The sequence below is a fragment of the Gekko japonicus genome, unplaced genomic scaffold, assembly GCF_001447785.1.
Source record: "Gekko japonicus isolate JY-2015 unplaced genomic scaffold, Gekko_japonicus_V1.1 scaffold709, whole genome shotgun sequence".
NCBI classification, from domain to species: domain Eukaryota; kingdom Metazoa; phylum Chordata; class Lepidosauria; order Squamata; family Gekkonidae; genus Gekko; species Gekko japonicus.
Genome location: NW_015169796.1, coordinates 711,554 through 731,851, shown reverse-complemented (window position 1 = coordinate 731,851; position 20,298 = coordinate 711,554). Strand labels below are relative to the sequence as shown.

Below are 20,298 nucleotides of genomic sequence, written 5' to 3'. Positions count from 1 at the left end.
CTGAATTTTCCCAAAGCTGATTTACAATTGGCCATGCCTTCCTCCAATAACTTTCCCTCAGTCACAGATCTAGCATTTGCAACCCATTTAGGCTCCATGGGCAAAACGGAAAGTACCAAGACGTGTCAAATAGCAATGGATAAAGTTCAAGGCCACCTCTCTACCTTGCATGATACCACAGACTAATCCTAACACTATGTTAAACAATACAATGAAGCTCTCAGTCTGTTTTCATCTTTGCTCTACTATACATACATCCAACTTTAAAGTCTCTACTCCTTCAGAACTTGCCTTAAATGTGCCAGCCTGCTCAGTCGGCTGAGCATCCGCAGCTGAGAGGCTCTGATTCAATACCATGGTGAGAAATGGCAAGACAAGCCTATCAGAAAGCCAAACTCAGCAGACACTGTCAGAATCTGCCTAGCAATAGTCGGGCTGCCCTACTTACACATGCCAAAAGTAGCATGTGGTGTACTTGACAGAACACATTCAAAGCCCCAATACGAATTGCATGGGCTCAGCCAAACTTTACCTTGAACAGAGAACTTAAGAGGAAAGTAGTTACGGACAGAACAGCTTGTTAGTTGTACCTGGGGATCTGTTGCTGTTTTAACCCAGTACGATTGTTCCCATTCTGATTCCTTTGCCTTGCCTTAAAAAGAAATGTGCCTAACTTCTAGAAACCCTTGCTTATAAAAAACAACAGCCTCTTCTCAAATACATAGGTCAATGCCAAACAGCAATCATGGGCATTTCTGGTCACCCGTCTGTCATCTTCTTGACAAAGCTAACATACTATGTACAAAAACCATTTGACAATGCTAAATATTTTGTGGTTAAAAATACCTATATTTATAAATAACTGTGCTTTCGCCATCAGTGAAAGCTACCTTTTGATTATGCATGACAAGAATTCTTTCTAACTCCAAAGTTGAGGGGATATTTTCTGTAGGGTGGGGAGGCATCATGGCTTAGTGGAACAGTACATGTCTTGTGTGTTTAAGGCCCTAGATTCAGTCCCTGGTTTCTGCATCGGAAGGGTCTCAGGGAGCAGGTGTTGGGAAAGACCCTTCTCTTTTGAAGGCCCCTGACCAATCAGAATAGATAATACTAACCAAAAAACCTCAATCATTTGAATCAATGTAAGGCAGATTCCTATGTTCAATGCCCTGCCCTTCCAAAAACATGAGGGATGCTCCATTCTGGGTACTTTATTTTTGGTAAGTTAGATGAATGGGAGTTCATGGCAGGACATTCTCTACTGAGGAGCCAAGTCTATGAAATGTGCACCGAGGAAGGCTTCTCAGGTCCTAGCCATAATGGAATTTTGGCAATAGAATGAAAACACAGTTCTTTCACCAGGGCTTTAAGGCATAATGCTTAGATTAATTATGCTTCTATTGTGAAGAGATCTGGTTTAAAATGTGCCCATCCACGAAGCTCAATGGAAGAGCCTTGATCATCCTCAATCTTATTACATAGCATTGAGAGGATAGAGTCAGTGGGGCTCTTTGGGAAAGATAAGCATGTAAATTGACCATTATGTGCCTAACAATATATTGACCATTATGTGCCTAACAACCTCATAATATATTACTAGTGATGGGGGGTGGGGTGCGCAAGGCATGTACCACAGCTCTGAACAAAACTCCTGCTGCTGTATATACATTCCGAGTTATTCACTTTGACCAGCCAAGATATTGATTTTCCCATAATAAAATATGAGTGAAAGCTCCAGCATTGTGCAAACATTTACTGCTAGTAATGTGCACCAAGGAAGCTTCAGAATACAGCAGCTGGGTCCTTACAGGAACCCCTATTAGAGCCCATATCCAACCGATGCTCCACCAGCTGCACTGGCTCCAGATTGAATACCGAATCAAGTTCAAGGTGTTGGTTTTAACCTTTAAAGCCCTTCATGGTCTGGGACCAACATATCTTTGGGACCGCCTCTTCTGGCATGCCCCCCAAAGAGCTCTCCGCTCTTCAAATAACACACCAATGGTCCCGGGGCCAAGGAATATTCGCCTGGCCTCAACTAGAGCTAGAGCCTTCTCGGTGGTAGCTCCAACTTGGTGGAGTTGCACTTCCGAGCGAGATCCAGGCCCTGCAGGACATGGCTCATTTCCACAGGGCCTGTAAAACAGAGATGTACCGCCAAGCACATGGGTGAGGCCAAGAGAATTCCTATTCATATAATTCTTCCTTCCCCTTCTCCCCCTATTTTCTTCCCCTGGGACAGTGATAGTATCATTATACGCTATCTGATTAAGTGGAAATATTTGAACCTGAATCTGTGAAACTGATATGTTTTGACTGTATTTTAAACTGTTTATTATATGTTGTGATCTGCTCTGAGCCCCATGATAGTGGTGGAGAGCGGAATAGAAATCGAAAGAATAAATAAATAAATAGTCAGATCCCGCTTCTCTGCAATGCCCCTGAGCCATTTTGCTTTGTGACTGAATACAAGCCATCAAGAGCCACTGTTGGGCAATCAATTGAGTCTCCACAGTGCCATAAGCAACATGAACAGCAAGGGGCAATCGCACAAGAGAGAATTCATTTGTGTTTCCTTGATTTGTCCTCTAGCTATTCCTGAGATATACAGCAAAGCAACACAGATACATGAAACATATCTGCACAGCTGCCAGATAGGAAAATGGCAAGTAAAAACTAAAAAGTTTTAGATGGCACCTTGCATGATTATGCCTGCATTCTACTTCCAGGATATGACATATCTCTCCTGTAAGTCAATGAAAGCCACACACAGACCAATGCTTCCTCTAAGCTGTGGAGTCTTCTGAGCAAAAAGTCTACTCTGCGAGCTCCTGGCATTAAAGTTGTAAGCGAGCGATTTGGCCGCTGCATAAATTAGTTTGCTCTGGAGACATCTTTCCTGAGCGAAGACAAAAATGTGTGAGTCGGAGGCTAAAAAACTGTGAGCTAGCTCACACTAACTCAGTTTAGAGGGGACACTGACACAGACCCATAAATGCTCACATTCTCCTGTCTTAGCATCTAAGCCACTTGCACACCATCAAGGGACTGTCATTTAGGAACTAGCTGAGGTAAGACCCCCCCCCTCTCAAGCACCTGCTGTGTGACCAACATTTGTATAAACGTATAGTATGTGACCAGCAGCAGTCCTCCACTATGTCAGTCTAAGCTCCTCTGTACACTGCAAGGAGCCATGCCCCTGCAAAACTCACAGGGCCCACCACAACAGTTCTGCTGCAACCTATTGGAGTAACTCCAACAGCTGCAGGTCAAGGAACAGGATATGGAGCTTTGTGGTTCCTTGGTGCAGTCTGCTGTGACTCCTCTTAGTTCAAACAGAAGTGCCAGCTGTTCCCAGCCAGTTGAGCTATGCAGTCTCTGGATCCTTGATACAACCGGGGAATCCCAAGACTTAAGGGGCTACATCAGTGCAAAAGCATGCTCCACAGAACTCCAGTGTTGCCTGCTACAAATTTACTGATGCTAATGACATGTCTGGAACCCCGTTATAGAAACCACCGATTTAGAGACCTGTGCCAGTGTGACACCTCTGAACTGATCCTCTGTTGCCGCTTCTGATACCAGATGGCTTTTCCAGAGCAAAAGGAATCTTTCTGCAGAGCTCATTAAATTCAGTATTCATGTGACAGCTGCAAACTGTCAACATGAAGCATAAACCCATGCCACTTGCGCTACAAATCCTGGCTACAAAACTAGATGTCAGTGCCCAGCGACATGACATGCCTACTCCGCTTACCTGACCCTTTACAGTTTACTGTTCCAATTCTAGGTCATGGGAACCCTCCAGGCATGCAATGCTTTTGGAAAAGGAGCAAGCCACAAATGGGTCACACAGGTGTGTTAATTTTGCTGTTCTAGTTTGGTAACCTAATTTTGCTCCATGTAGCAGCTTCAGCTATTCTCCCTGACATGGAGAGGGCAACAGCTGAGTTTTGCTTGCATTCCACCTGGCTTTAGTTTCCACCAGCACAGCCTAGTTTCCCTTTGTAGTGTTCTGCTTCTTCTCATGCCGCACTTCAGTATTTCTAGGAGCACCAAGATCTTACGGTGAGAATCTTCCAAGAGTGCATTACTGTCAAAGTAGGTCCTAGGTTGGGAAGCTCTAAGGAAAACATTTCCTTTATAGGGCAGCAAAAGAAAGCGCGTAGAAAATGGGTTCTCAGCAAGCAGCAGTGCCACATGATTCCTGATCTCCATTTTGTCTCATGTGCTACTGCAGCAGTAACCAGACAAATCAAATGTGACTGCCCTGGAATGGAGGTCCCTGCTTTCTCACCCAATCTTCACCACCCTGTAAAAATACTTGTCCAGTTTAAGCTTCTTTTTTTAGCCAAGCTTTAGAGAAAAGAAACAGGTGGCTGTGTTTTGACCAAGACATGGTACAGACGCAGCCTCTTGTTCATGCAACTTTCATGCTGAGAAGACTGGATTTGCCAAGCATCTTTCTGCTGCGGCAAATTACAACAGCTCTGTAAGCAACAGCACAATTCTGCAAGCTGTCTGGAGGGATTACAGCAACAGATTTTTCGTGTACATAATCATCCCACCATCACTTGCCCACCTAAAATTCCCTTCCAGTGAGTTTCCATACCATTCTCAACACCTCTCCACACAAGTATGTGCTCAATACTGCAATATTTTTTTGCCATGGCAGTTTTGTGGCCCTTATCTCCACCCCGCTTTGGTTCATGACCAGCCCACCTGTCCTGCTCCTTCAGAAATGCCTCTCTTTGTCTAAAGGGCAGAAGGTATGTGTGGGGGCGGCGGGGGTATACAAGACAAAAGGAGGTGAGCCTGGCTAGCGGAAAAGCAGAAGTAAACCACATATGCAGAACTGAGTTTTAATCACGGAATACAATGGCCACCTAATTTGTCTATGGAAAGGTGAAGTATCCTGACACGAGAGAAGCCTAGAGAAATGATTCAATCAGGTACAGCCAACTCCCATGACTATTATACTAAAAACATTTCAATGCGATCAAAGTATAAGGCTTTATTGCCTGGACTTTATCTGGACTAACAATAAAGACCTCCACTGATCTCAGCCTGTGGCTAAAAGTGGCTATTCCTGATGATGCCGTAAGTCTTGTCTGGAAATACTTTTACTTTGAAAGCCTCTCCTGAGTACGTCCCCTAAGTGCCTCAAGCCTTCCCCCATTATTCCCATGCATTCAATCTAGAGACTTCTTCCAGACAACAGAAGCCAGTGTGGTGCAGAGGTAAGAGTGTTGGACTAGGATCTGGGAGATCCAGGTTCGAATCCCCACACTGCCATGGAAACTTACTGAATAACCTTGGGCCAGTCGTCCACTCTCAGCCTAAACTATCTTACAGGGTGGTAGTGAGGATAAAGTGGATGAGAGGATAAAGTGGATGAGAGGAGAATGATATTAGCTGATTTAGGTCCCCACTGAGGAGAAAGTCAGGGTATAAATGAAGGAGTACTCCACCATCCACCAATCATGCAAAAAAAAATCAAGCTTTTGTTTCGATTATTCCTAGTGCCCATAACAAGAGCGGCATGCCCATCATCCTTCCAACTCATGCTCATCTCTCCTTCGACTATGTACCGAAGGTCCTGACTTGCTTGTCATTTTCAGGCTGCTCACCATTCTTCTGGACCTCCTGGATTACTACCTGATCTGCTGCGTAGAGTTCCGCCTGGCACCCTCACCAAGTGACACCCCGCCCCCCTGTAATTCCTAACCTTTGGATTGGTGCAGGTCTGTTCTTCTTGTCATCCTCCTCATCCAGCTCCTCTAATTGCAGTGTGGGTAAAAATTGTGTAAGTGCTGGAACTGAAGACCAGGTCCTTAGTATTTTTGCACTGCAAGGTATTTGAATATTTTCTGAATATTTTTCTGCTAGTGCCTTGATTACGCTCAATAAACTTTCTCCAACTATTCTGTTAAATCCCCCACCTCTGACTTCTTTCTAACCTCCATCGATGGAAATGGTATAGCGCTAAAATTACTATCAAAAGAGGGTGTGGTGGTCCAAGGTCAGGTTTTGGAAATACCTCCCTTTAGTTGAGAGTGAAAACCTAAGGCAGCAGCTCCAGCTTAGGACAGCAAACAAGAGATGGTGGAACAGAGGTTATCTTGCTTGTCACCAAAGTTATCTTCCTTGGTTATCTTGCTTGTCACCTTCACACAAGACATGTCTAACTGACGTGTTAAGAGCAGTGTTCCCTCTAAGCTGAGTTAGTGTGAGCTAGCTCACAGATTTTCAGTCTCTGGCTCACACATTTTTGTCTTGGCTCAAGAAGGATGGCTCCAGAGCAAACTGATTTCTGCAGCAGCCAGATCAGTGGCTCAAAACTTTAATGCCAGCAGCTCACAAAGTAGAATTTTTGCTCACAAGACTCCACAGCTTAGTGGGAACACTGGTTAAGAGCCTGCACATTTTCAACATGGTCAGCTGCAGACTGCAAATGCAAAATACCAGTACTCCAGCATTAAGATAGAACACCCCCCAAAAAACTGAAATGATTGGCTCTTCCACCAACACAGGAGAAAGTTCTTCAGCTGTCGTATTCCTCATGTGCACATTCCACCCCTATACTTCAGTATCTATCTAGTACTGCTCATAAGGCTATCGCCTTAAGAAGTTAGAACAAAAATGTGTGAGCCAAAGCCTAAAAAACTGTGAGCTAGCTCACACTAACTCAGCTTAGAGGGAACACTGACAGGAGGAGAACATTCATTCTTGCCAAAGAAAAGGCTCTTCTTAGTTTTGGGACTGTCAATTGGTAAAAATATTTCAGCAGTTGCATTGGGAGGGCAATTCCCAAATGGAGGTCGGACATACCCTGCATGCCCGAATAGATGTACTTGTAACATCCAACTTCCTTACATGCTTTTTTATTTGTCTTATAATGTCTTTAGTGTCTGTATTCTCAATCATATCATTTGTTATTCCTAGGCATTTCATTTTCTTTCCCAATAGTTCATCCCATTGGCTATAATGTTTACCTGCCTGGATAAGCCTCAGATTTTAGATACTTTGAAAAGAAATGCTTTAATCCAAGCCCTAGTCGATAATTCGCCTAGTTCCACTCTCAGTGCTATGTCTGCGACACATCTAGGAGTGGACAATAAATGTCAGAAAAGGTCTTACTGGATGGAATCCATTTTTTCAGAAGCGGCCTGAATCCAAATTTTTGCTCCGTACAGGAATTGGTTTAGAACCTTAGCATTAAATACCTTCGAGGCTGAGGGGACAAATTCACCTCCCGATGTGTAGAAATATTTTACAATTGTCTTCCCTACTCTCAAGGCTGTGTTCCTTGCTCAATCCAAGTGTATTTTCCATGTAAGAGATGCTTCAAAGTGGATTCCCAGGTATTTAAATTGATTGACCTGTTCCATAGATTGGCCTGCTATGTCCCATTTGAAGATTTCCCTCTTTTCCTTTTGATGAATACTATGACCTTGAATTTCGTCATGTTGATAACAGATAAAAGCCCTCATGAGTAAAGCTCAAATGTTTTAATCAGCTTGCAGAGGCCCACTATGGATCTAAACATTATCACTGCATCATCAGCATATAGAAGAACTGGAACTTCATGCTTAGATAAATGTGGAAGGTGATGTGCTTCCAGCAGGAGACAGGGTCTGAGGTCATTTATATATAAACTGAACAACAGAGGTGCAAATAAACATCTCTGCTTGACTCCTTTGTCTAGGATAAATGGCTCTGATAGCTGTCCTAACTCCCCGCATCTAACCCAGGTGGAGGGGTGGTTATAGAGCTGTTGAATTAAGTAAAAAAGACATGGTTTGATGCCATATTTCCAGTAGATGTCTTCAGCACACAGAAGGAATTAATGATCTAGATATACTTCTTGCATCATCCAGCTGTGGGGCCTAGCAGAGAACCAATGCACATGGGAACAGGAAAAGTGATCCCTTCAGTTACAATCTTCATAAGATGGGAAAGGAGAGATTGAAGGACCCTAAAACCACAATATTAAGCCTCACTTGCTAGGACTGTAACCAGCTTCATATGCCCATCGATGGCTCCACTGCATTTGTCCAAATATTGCCGCCCAGTTCTGTGATTTGGTTGCTAAGAAATAACAGCAACATCAGAAATGCCATGAGAAAAAGGAAAGTATGAAAGTTCAGTCTTGCACAGAAAAAAAGAAAAAGTATGAAGGAGGAACTAAGAATCAGATTCGAGCAATGTAAATAGAACTAAGGAGGCAGACTGCTCTGTGGTACACATGACACTATTTTAAATGCTGAGAGGCAAATGTATGCACAGTAAAATCTAAAAAGAGGGCCAAGTGAGAAGGAAGGCACTCAAAATAAAAGAAGGAGCTGAGCTCAGACATCCCGAGGTCTGGAAAGAACCGCTTGTCAAGACAGATGGGAATGTCTGGGCACAAAATGGGGTGAAATTCACAGTCATGAACAAAACAGATGGCTGCAAAATAGGCACTCTTTTCCCCCTCGCCTGGATCCTTCACCAGTTTGAGGCACAAGAATCACACAATGACACATCTTGCAAAATACCTTGTAGGGATGCAAACCAAGCTAGTAGGCCTGGGCAAGATCACCAGGAGAAAGGAATAAACCTTCTTACATTCACTAAACTAAGGCATTTGTTATAGAGCTCTGCAAAGACATGATGTCTTGCATACAAACCAGAAGGAGCGAGAAAGAAAGGAGAGAAAATATTGATCCTAAGATAATGAGAGGGTTCTGTGCGCCTACCAAGTTATGCTTACCTTGATGGTCCCGCCAGGTCTCTCTGGGTTTGATCAAGATTTAAACTCACACTCAGTCTTGCCAACTTCAAGAAGATGAGCACAAAAGTCTTTAGACAGTGGGTCACATAGTATAGCACACATATTGATCACTCACTGGAGTTCTGCAGAATTATACAAACTCTCTCTCTTAACTGCAAAGAAGCTCAGGAAGATTAGCAGAACACCAGTCCTGCAAAGAGGTTCTACATATTCATCTGTTCCTATATAAATTTAGAGTAGAAAGAGACAGACCTTTGATAAAATAAGAATGAAAACACCACAACCGTGGCATTGCCTACAAGAGACAAAGCAGAAAATCCTGGAAAATTTAAGGGAGTTGATTCTTTCCGATGATTAAGAAACAGGAGAGATCTGGATAGACACAGTTTTTCCTTCTGTAAAACCAAAAGCTCAGTACTGGCTGACAATCCTGAGCCCAAGTGACCTACCTCTACTTTGGTAGGGCACATTTCATGAACTGCTTGTCTCATTACCATCTATCATCTTAAAACATCCAGAATTTGAGTAAGAAGTCACATTCCTGCAGTCAGAAAAAAGCATACTAGATTTATTCAAAGGTATACCTTCATATAAAATGAGCTGCAGAATAGAGGTATGTGCTAAATAGCAACAGTCTATGTACTAAACAGCAAACGAAGTCTGAAAGGTATCATATCTCTCCCTTATTATAATTGAATAGCAACGTTCTATATTGAACGTTCTAAATTTGGCCCCTTTAGTGTTTGGCCGGAAGAACTGTCAGTCAGAAGACGCTGGCTGGGTTGACTGGCTGCTTTGTGCAGCCCCGCCCAGCATTTCAAGGTCTTTTGCATATGGAAGCTGATTGGACTTCACTCCATTCCACACCTCAAACTCCCCCCCCGGCAAGGCAGCTGGAATTTTCAGTTGCATAGACAGATACAATGCCATACTCCCCACCCTACTGTATTCTGAGGTAAAATATGTCCTCACTCAGAACACATCACTTCCCCTTCAAAAGAAACAAACCCAATAACACAATCATGCCACACCACAAAGACAACAGATCACACCACAAGCAGAATACCACAAGGCAAAAAATGATAGGAAAAGGTGCCAGCAGTCACCCCATTACTGCCACAGAGAGCGCTTCAGAGGATGGTGTGCAGGTCCCAGGTTCATGTTTTAAAAGCAGCCTGGGGAATTATGGACCATTCACACACTTTCAACCTTAACATACCTCATAGAGTAGTTGTGTGGATCATATGAGGGAGAGGAGAATGATGTCAGCTGCTTTGGTTCCCACTGCAGGGAAAGACTGCCCTTTCTGAGGCTGGGCGAGGGGAATGTAAACCTGAAGACAGACAAGCAGATAACGGTAGGCTGATGGTTGCCTGGAAAGGACATAGGGTTGCCAACTCCAGGTTGGAAACTTCCAGGATATTTTGGGGATGAAGCCTGCTGAGGGTGGGGTCAGAGGAGGAGGAGGAACAGGGGTACCTCAGACAGATACAATGCCATACTCCCCACCCTCCAAACAAGCTGTTGCCAGTCTCCAGGTGACAGCTGGAGAGCTCTTAAAGCTCTGGTGCTAATTCAAAGTGTTGCAATTTTGTGTTTTGGAAAATCTTTAGGAATTGTTTGGTGCATTTACGATGGGGCACCCACCCAGAGCCTCTGGCATTTTCTCACTCTGCTGGCATCAAAACCAATTTAAGGCAAAATACAGATATGGAGACACTTCAATCCTCCTTTGCATCAATTTGTCTTTGTTGGCAATGGCAACCCTAGGCCTGCAAGCACTCTCAGGGTGACTTCATGCCTCCAGACTTGCCAACTCCAGGTTGGAACTCCAGGACATAGGGTTGCCAACTCCAGGTTGGAAACTTCCAGGATATTTTAGGGATGAAGCCTGCTGAGGGTGGGGTCTGAGGAGGAGGAGGAAGAGGGGGACCTCAGACAGATACAATGCCATACTGCCCACACTCCAGACAAGCTGTTGCCAGTCTCCAGGTGACAGCTGGAGAGCTCTTAAAGCTTTGGTGCTAATTCAAAGTGTTGCAATTTATCAACAGAGTAGTGTTTTGGAAAATCTTTAGGAATTGTTTGGTGCATTTACGATGGGGCTCCTGGGGAACTATTGTTGCCAATCTTGGCCCAGCAGCCATCAAACCATTCTCTTCAACCCCCTGCTGTGCAGCTGACTTTCCCCTAGGGTTGCCAATCTCCAGGTGGGACCTGGAGATCTCCCACTGTTACAATTGATCTCCAGATGACAGAGATCAGTTCCCCTGGAGAAAATGGCTGCTTTGGAGGGTAGACCCTATGACATTATACCTGCTGAGTCCTTCCGCCCCCCTGCCCAATGCTGCCCTCTACAGAATCCACCCCCCAAACCTCCAGGTATTTCCCTCCTTAGAGCTGGCAATCCTACTTTCCCCTCAGTGCCTGTTGGTAGGCAACTAAGCTTGGTCCTGTCACCTACTTTGGCCTTTGGGAGAAAACACATTGGGGCCAGTCCTGATAGGGTTGCCAACTCCAGATGGGAAATTCCTGGAGATTTGAGGGATGGAGCCTGAAGAGGGTGAGGTTTGAGGAGGGGTGGGACCTCAGACAGGTACACTGCCATAGACTCCACCCTCCAAACCAGTCAGTCTCACATAGGGAACCATTGTTGCCAATCTCCAGGTGAGGGCTGGAGAGCACTCAGAATTACAACTGCTCTGCAGAAGGGAGGGCAGAAGTCAGCTGAAGTCAAAGGGGCAGATAATGGTAGGTTGATGGTTAGCTGGGAAGGAGATGGGATTGCCAACTCCACCCTCCAAACCAGCCATTTTGTCCTGGGTAACAATTGCTGCCAATCTCTAGGTGAGGGCTACAGATCACTCACAATTACAACTGCTCTTCAGGTAGCAGAGATCAGTTCCTCTGGAGAAAACAGTGGACTCTGTCATTATACCCTGCTGAGGTCACCACAGCAAATTGACACTGTTTGCCCAAAGCCAGAGCACTCCCCCAGAGCCTCTTTCTAGATCCCGTTGTATTGTTTTCACAACGGGCTTTACTGCTAGTCATATCATAAAACCCCAACTTTCTTTTAATCAGACTTGGAAGAACAGAAGGCTAACAGTGCAATCCTATCCAGAGTTATTCCAGTCTAAGCCCAATAATTTGTACTACAAACCATCTACAGTAAATTTTGGTATATGAATAAATATTTTCATCTTCAGGTAAAAAGGGAAGAAAATATTCTCATTTGCATGTTTTTGTTGTTTCACATGTACACTGTTCATGCAGTACTGTCAACTGGTTTTGTCTAAGGGGGGCTCACAGAATTTACTGATTCTTCAATATGCATTTGAGCCTGTGATATCCATTAAGTGGATGGCAACACCACCCAGTGGCAAATGGAGACCAACGACAGCAAATCTGATAGAGAAAGTCTGATACACCAAGATTGTACACCAGTCTCTCAAAAGTGTCGAGTACAAATATTTCAGCAACAGATATCTGCTGATTAGCCAAACAAGATGAAGGCCTTTTTGATCAAAAATCAATATATTCAGTGAATGCTGTTAGCAGAGAGCTCAACTCCTATACATCCATCTAATGTATATATGCATTTAAGAGAAAGGATATCCCAAGTGGTTCTGAACTGAAGAGGCCAAATCACACAGCAAATGAGAAACAGCAACACTGCAGGCAGCTCCACAGCGATTCTTCATGCCGGAATGAACAAGTGTCATTCATATACCTCATTTTGAGTCTTCAGAGTAATTTGCATATATACACTCAGTAATTTTTATGGGAGTCTAGTATTATCATGCTCCTCATATTCCAAATGAATAGTGCTCGGCCAAAGGCAAGTTAATGGCTGAACCATGATTTGAACCAGGAACCTGGCCAACAACTCAGCCTCTTAGCCACTTTGCTAAACACAATATTGCACACACAGTGAAAGTCCTCCATTAGAAAAGCATCTCCCAGCTTGATTCTTTATAGGATGCTGTGTCCCTTCTAACAAACGAGTCTGCACTTCCAAAGACAATTACAGGACAGTAATTCTTCTGGGGATGCAAGAGATTTTGAGAGCAATCATTTATGTTTAAACACCACTAACACAGGGCATGGGGAAAGAGGCTCTCTCCAAAGTCCAGTACAACAGGGCAGTTTAATAAAGGAATCACTCACTAGGTCTTGGAGCAGAGAGACTCTCCCTTGCTGGAGGTATTCCAAGCAGAGTCTGGACAGCCATTGGTCAGGGATGCTCTAGCTTTGGACCTGTATTGATCAGTAGATTGGACTAGGTGTTGTATGAGGCCCCTTCTATGACCCTAGGGAGGAAACATCCTAGCTAGCAACGTGGATCATCTACAAAATGCAGATGATTGGCAAGTGCTGGCATTAAGCATGCAGCCTTCTCCAACTGAATCAGAGCAGCAGACATTACATACAGCTGGGTTCTAAGAGATCCCCATAATAGTACTGCAGTAAAGCTTCATACACATTCAACAAGTAACAACCAAAATGAGACCTGTTACTTATTTATAATTGTCCAAACGGCAACGTCAAGAGATAAACAGAAAGGATGCTCACCTACACCCCTATTTTCTGATTAGCAGCTGGTCACTCTGCTTAAGTCTTACAAAAAAGAAACTCCCAGACTGAGTAAAACACCATTTATAGACTGGCAGAAAGTCAGGTTTATTCAGAAATCGCAGGGGGAAAATGTGCTTTGTGTCACCAGTCAACCTTCAGCAGGGGACAATTTGTTTCTAATATAGTGGTTCTTGACCTTTAATCAACATTGCTCCCTCAAAGCACACATCAAATGTCCCCCCAATTTATGTATATGCCACCCTTACCACTGACCAAGGCGACTCAAGGTAGCACACAAAACCTTGTATGCAGCAAGTAACAGACAATCAAAGTCAAAACCAGGATTAAAACATAGCTATACAACTTCTGCCTCTCTCCTTACAAACTTAAGTGCAAGATGCCCTCATTTCCTTCCTGTAGAAGGTAGATAGCACAGGAGGCTTCTGCACCTACTTGGGGATAGTGTTCTCCCCTAATGCTGCCGTTGTCAAAGAAAAGAAAAGAAGAAAAGAAAAGAAATGGTATGACCAAACAGACAGCTTCAAGGAAGAGCTCAACCTGGAGGTAGTCCTGAAAGGATCTGAAGTGACAAACTCATAATAAGTAAAAAATATAGGATATAACAATAGCGTTCCAGACAAGGCTACATTATTTATATAGCAATATTTGTGATGTAATGCATATAATACAAAGACTTCAGCCCAACCCTTGAATCTAATAGCCATCAGTCAACTTCTTAATGGTAGGCTTAATTCTAGTTTGCTGAGTGCCCCTTTAGGGACTTGGAGGGAGAAATCTAGGATTTGTGATTTTATCCTCCGTTCCTGGCACTGTTGGCCAGGACACTGGACTAGATGGACCGCTGGTGTGATTCAGGATGGTTGCTCCTTTGGTCATATACAGTAAATATAAGACAACTGGTGAAGTGATAATTTTCCAGTAATATAATGATCTTCCCTTTTATTAATATGACATTAAAGCATTTGAGGAATAATGTTCCCTGTCATATTCTCCCTGTTCCAAACTGCTCCCTTCCCCCTCCCCTTCTGTAATTTTCCTATACAAATGTGGAATATGATTCCTTCCTCAGAGGATCTGCAGAAGTGATCATTGACTCGACAAAAGCTCATGTTGGAATAAATGTTGTTAGTCTTTAAGACACCACTAGACTTCTGTTTTGCTACCACAGCTACCCTTTGGGAATTATCAGAGCAAAACAGGACATAGGAAGCTTCTATCTGTGAAGAAATAACAGCTTCCTTCTGAAAGTACATGCTTTATATAGATATACAAACAAGACAAAAGTTGTTTACAGCTGTACCGGTCCAGAAACAAGCCACAATACATGTAATACCATTTTTTAGGACCAGCTACAATGATACACAACAATGTGCAATCTTTTGAGTTCTCCAGAACACTTCTTCAGGCTGGATGTTACAAAATAAAAAAAGAGGGAAGAGGTCTCCATTAATAATTTTCAGCAACTTTTCATACCAGCATTTCTCCCCTCCATATCAGCAGGCAAGCAGGCATACACTGGTGCCTTTGGTATCATGTTGCACCCTAATTCCTCTGCACAAGAAAAAAACACCATCTCTCACCACCAGAATTACAAAGGCCAGCTGGATACCGTAGCTTCAGCCTTCACTATTCCATGCTTGGCAATTGGAATTATGGAAGCGTCTTGTAATATCCAACCCAACATTGCAGAAGTGTACAGTGGCTGTAGATCCCACATTTTCCATGTCATGAAACTACTAATATACACACTTTAGCGTATGGGTGGGCAGGTGGTCACTCCGGAATTACCCAAGTCACTCGCCAAGCAACTAAATATAGCTCCCTGACCCTCCTTCAATGCTGTTATAAACACTTTCTCATCCTTCCCTTTAAAACTACTGCAGCAGTTCTCTCCACTTTCTCTTGCGTGCACACCCCATTTCTCTAGATAGGAAAATGACGGCTCCAGCAGCCTTTCCCATCAACCTTGCTGCCTCTTCCTTTGTGCATACATGCATACCCATGTCCTGGACAGGAAAGGATCATGCTATTGACTCTCACCCAACATCAAAGCTGCTGTTTGCCTCTTCCAGGAAAAATATAGAGGTAGCTGTATATTTTTTTTCCTGCAGGACATGTTACAATTTAGGATGGGTCTCTCACCCAACATCAAAGCTGCTATTTGCCTCTTCCAGGGAAAATATAGAGGTAGCTGTATATTTTTTTCCCTGCAGGACATGTTACAATTTAGGATGGGGGCTTGCTTTGAGAAAACCACACAGGAAAGTTTTCCCCATTAGTGTACAACAAGCCTGCTCTGAAATGCTGTAATTTTTTTTTTACATGCCACCATTTTATGACTGGTCCTACTTGCCAAGCTGCTGTTTTGTGACTGTTTGCTCTCCTGGCCCTTGAAACAAATTCAAGTAGCTCCCAGAAACACAGAAGTCCTAGTGCCAGGTCATCACGGAGCCCAGACATTTCATTGTGGGGCCTAATATTTTCAGCAGTTGTTTGTCTTTTTGTACTGTCCCTCAGCAATCTATTTTATCATTTCATTTCAGAATACGTGTTATTGTTATGACATAAAAAGATATGTGTGTAAAATTCTTGTCATTGCTAGTTTTAATGTTAACTTTACACTATTTCAGCACTGGTAGGTGTATTCATTTCTTAACCAGTTGATTTCTATATTGGCATCAGAATTCAAATAAATGGAGCTTTATAAAGCAATAATGAAATTATGAGAAACTGAGGAGAAATTGGCTAGAAGTTAGTTTTTCTTGTGACATCTGAGGTTTGTATAAAACACTGTATATTACCCTCACTTACACACTTTTTAAATGTGCCCACGTGTATACATATATCTAACAGCTGAAGACCATGCATGCAACGTAACAGGCTTTAGCTCACAAATGCTCATGCTGAAATAATCTTTTCAGTCTTTCAAGTGCCACAAAACTACTTTTTGCTCTCTGATTGCTCAGAAGTCACTCACCCCAACTGGCCTCAGCAGTAGTAATTTAGACTGTTTTATTATTGAGAACTTGGGAGTATATGACAGTCACACAACTGACTTTTCAGTGCAAGTGACTTCTGTGCACAGTTAAGCACTCTTGCAGGAAAACCAGTCCCAACAATGTCAACTGGAGTGACTTATGTACTCCAAGTTCTACATAATAATAAAAAACCAACCAGCCTCTGTCTGTCTAGGATATTTTTATTCTGCTCTTCCATCAAAGAGCTCAAGGCAACATACATGGTTCTCCCTTCCTCACCATATAAGCAAAACTCCTCTGAAGTAAACTAGACTGAAAGTATGTGAGTGGTCCATGGTCACCCTGCAAGCTTCACTACAGAACAGGGATCTGAACACGAGTCACAGATCCTAGTCCAAAAATCTAATCACTGACTGCACTACTGTCAAGGGGCCCATCCTAGTCCCTCCCACATGGCCTCAGATGGAGAAGGGGAAGACGGTTCTACGTCCTCTCCTGGAGTAGGAAGTCAGTGATTCTCACTTGCCCCCTTCCCTGTTTGTTTGAAAGGCAAGACTATAACCTGTCTGTGCCCCACTGAGCATTCCCCGCTCTCCCAAGAGAGATCTAGTTCCTCGTGAGAGGCAGGGAGTTGATATGCTGGCTGGCACAGCTCCGCCTCCCCCAAGCATCAGCTGATCCAGATAAAAGCTCAGAAGTGCCTATTTCTCAAAATCATCTCTAGTGACAAGAGTTCATGACCAGACTTGTCTTCAAATGCTGAAAACAATTTCCCAGCATTACCATTTTGTACTAGTAGAAGCTCAGAAACAGAAAACATCAGCACGATGCTACACATTAAGCAGGGCAAGAAGGAATATTTTAAAACTAATTTTGAAATGAGTTAGCAAAACAAGCATTAGCTTTCCTCCACAACAGATAGGCAGTACCCAACCTAGAATTCTGAGGTTCTCCACAGGATAAGCTGGAATTCCCACAAGGAAAAAAAAAGAGAGAAAGGCAATACATGTCGGACCTTTGGCTTACATCCATCAGATGTGAAAGTTTCAAATGCCACCTGCTTCAAAACTCCAAGGGCACAACAGCTGGGAGCAGTTGCCCTGAACCCTACAAATTACAGGAACTCTTTTATGGCTTTTCACAGCAATTGACTCATCTTACTGACGTTAACTAGTTTGGAAGGTACACTACAATATCTAAAGACATTCCAGAGCACAGGCTCTCACATATGCATGTAGCCACCTCTCCTCTATTTCTTCTAGGCAGGTATCAAGGCAAACCCACTGCTTATAAATGCAATTAATTAATTCATTAAGCCACCCTTTGGCAGATGCATAAGCACATGCAGACTAAAATGCTGCTGGCACATTTTTTACATCTCTCCAGAAGGCTGCTGCATTAGGCCAATTCACTGGAGAAAAAAGACTGTCCCAGGCTCAAAATGGACATGTTTCTTGAGCTGTCCCACCTCTTTAAGCAATGATCCCACACACTCATCCACCCAAGCTTACAGAATGGCAGACTAAACCAGATCCACAGCTGGACCATGCTACTTCATTTCCATTTAGGCAAAACATTTTACCAAGCACTGTAGCAGCCACTCACTTTGGCGGTTCTGTTAGCTGAGCTTCTACAGGACAAGCTGCTCCTGAGGGAGTTGCTACTGTGCTGGCAGCTTCTGCTTCTGCCCTCTCTGGTACTGCTGCAGACTCTGGTGCTTCGGCAGCCTTTCCATCACCTGATGCAGAGTTCTGCTCAGCTGCTGAGCTGATCTCAACCTCCTCAGCTATGACAGGCACCTTCATCCTCTCTGCCACAGCTGCTGCACCTTCCTCCTCCTCCCTCTTCTTCAACTTTTCCTCAAGTTCACGCTGTCTTCTCTCATCATCATGACGAGCCAAATCTTCAAAATTCTTGAATGCCTGGAAGTGAGACAGCAAAACACATAACAGCCAACTGCAGAGAAGTAGTAAGGCAATGGTTTCAAAAAGGCAACAGTACCACAATCACCTTGCTTGTTTACATTCCTAACTAATAGAGTGGTGAAGAATTTAAAGCAATGTCAGTGAAGGATATTCATATCAATTGGAAACCACACTAGGAAGGAAAAGCTAATGAGCCAGTCACCAGGTAAACATAAGCTTCTAGTGAGACGCTGCATCAAAGAAGCTTAATATGCAAAAGTAGAGACGGTATTTTTAAAAAGTTTCCAAGAAAAAAAGTCAGGGGCAAAAATAAACATAAATGCACATACTTAGGACAAAGATCATTATCTAAAACAAACTGATATATGCATTAGTTAGCATCTGCCTTGGACACATTATACGGAAGTCATCAATTGAAATTTTCCCTGTTTGGAAATGTGCAAATTTTTAGAAACCTAGTGAGGGCCAAGTGCAATACAAGGTGGGAATAATGATACTCCAGCAGCATTCCACAGGTGAGCAGGTTTGCCTTCCTAATAACTACCATTTATTTGTATCCATCTCTCATCCAAATGAGACCTGTAGCTAAAACACTCCAACTCTTCTAATCATCACACATCAGCCGTCATTGGCTTCATAAGTATAACTGAATCTACATATTTTGTATGTATGCTTGAAGCTCTATGCCATACTAGTTTACAAGGATAAAATTAGGAGTGAGGTACCAATAAAGGCACAGGTGGCATAACTTTAAGTCCTTGATCATAGACACAACGGAGACCACAATCCCTTTCTACAACCTGTTCTTTATGTGCTCGACAGCTTTTGTAAAAAGCATTTCCTAGATCAGTTACTGAACAACAATGCATGCATGGCAAAGGAAAGCCCGGGAAGTTATTCTTCAAAACAAAGTTTGTTTCTAAGGGCTTCCACACTACGTGCAGCTGTCTGCAGATCCAGGGAGGCTCTGAGAGAGACCAGCCATTTCTCTCGACCCCGGTTTGAGGGGAGAAGAGCAGACCAGACGGCTGGCTGAGGGATCAAGCCCGCACCTATACCCACCCTGACAGTCATACTCTTCGCCACGCCAGGAGGAAAACCCAGTCGGTCCCCTGGCTGCAGCAGGAGGCGGTAGAAGTCTGTCTTGCGATAGAGGAAGCCGAAGAGGATATTCAGGAACTCCTGGACGTTGCCCACATGCTGCAAGATGCCCAGCAACGCCTGGTCGTACATGTCCGTCATAGCGGCGGCGCGCTCCATGGTCGGAGCCCCGGCAGGTCACCGGGAGGACGCTCCGCGAAACTCGCCGACTTACAACACCGAGACTAGGCCCAGGGACGTGTTGCCGATGCCACCATTTGCCAGCCTCGCCTCCCTCAGCAACGAATCTCTGAAGACTCGAATCTTCCGCTGTCACGGCAACCCCGAGTCCCCAGCGCCAAGCGCTTCCGGTCCGCTACGAAAAACATTCCGTTCAACTTCCGGTTACACTGACCAGAGAAAAGGGCTTTCATGTTTTGTTATTACGTGGTTTATAGGTTTAGGCAAGCTGTCCACCCATAAAGCTACCAGCTTTTAAAAATTATTTGGATACAAGAGGTTTTCCGGTGTGTGTGTGTGGGGTGTGTGTGTGGGGGTGCTTGCTGGTTTAATCAAGTTATTGGCATTTCAGTACAACGCTGGAAGCTCCTTTTAAACCGTTATTTGGATATAACTGGTTTGCTGGACTCCCCCCCTGGCATCTGCTTAGTCCCCAGCAGTGTTCCCTCTAAGCTAAGTTAGTGTGAGCTAGCTCACAATTTTTTAGCCTCCAGCTCACACATTTTTAGAAAAGGGTAAAAGTCGGATCTACATGGATCCTCATGAATTCATATGATTTTTACATTGAAACGAAATAAAACTACCATCATATTGTGGGCCATGTGAATTCATATGATTTTTACATTGAAACGAAATAAAACTACCATCATATTGTGGGCACCACAAAAATCATGCATCCACAGATTCGTGGCACCACAAC

General features: G+C 43.7%; 1 protein-coding gene across 1 annotated transcript in view; it reads right to left on the bottom strand.

The window, feature by feature from the left end:
• The window catches only part of NUDCD3 (NudC domain containing 3), a 79,908-nt gene extending 60,198 nt beyond the window's left edge, over positions 1–19,710 (bottom strand). Inside the window, exons 1-2 of the mRNA XM_015417063.1 lie at positions 19,341–19,710; positions 17,959–18,275 (exon numbers count right to left, since the gene is read on the bottom strand). Of these exons, the coding sequence (XP_015272549.1) occupies positions 17,959–18,275; positions 19,341–19,538 (515 nt within the window). The 5' untranslated portion in view covers positions 19,539–19,710. The remainder of the gene's footprint in view (positions 1–17,958; positions 18,276–19,340) is intronic.
• Positions 19,711–20,298: the final 588 nt, after the last annotated feature.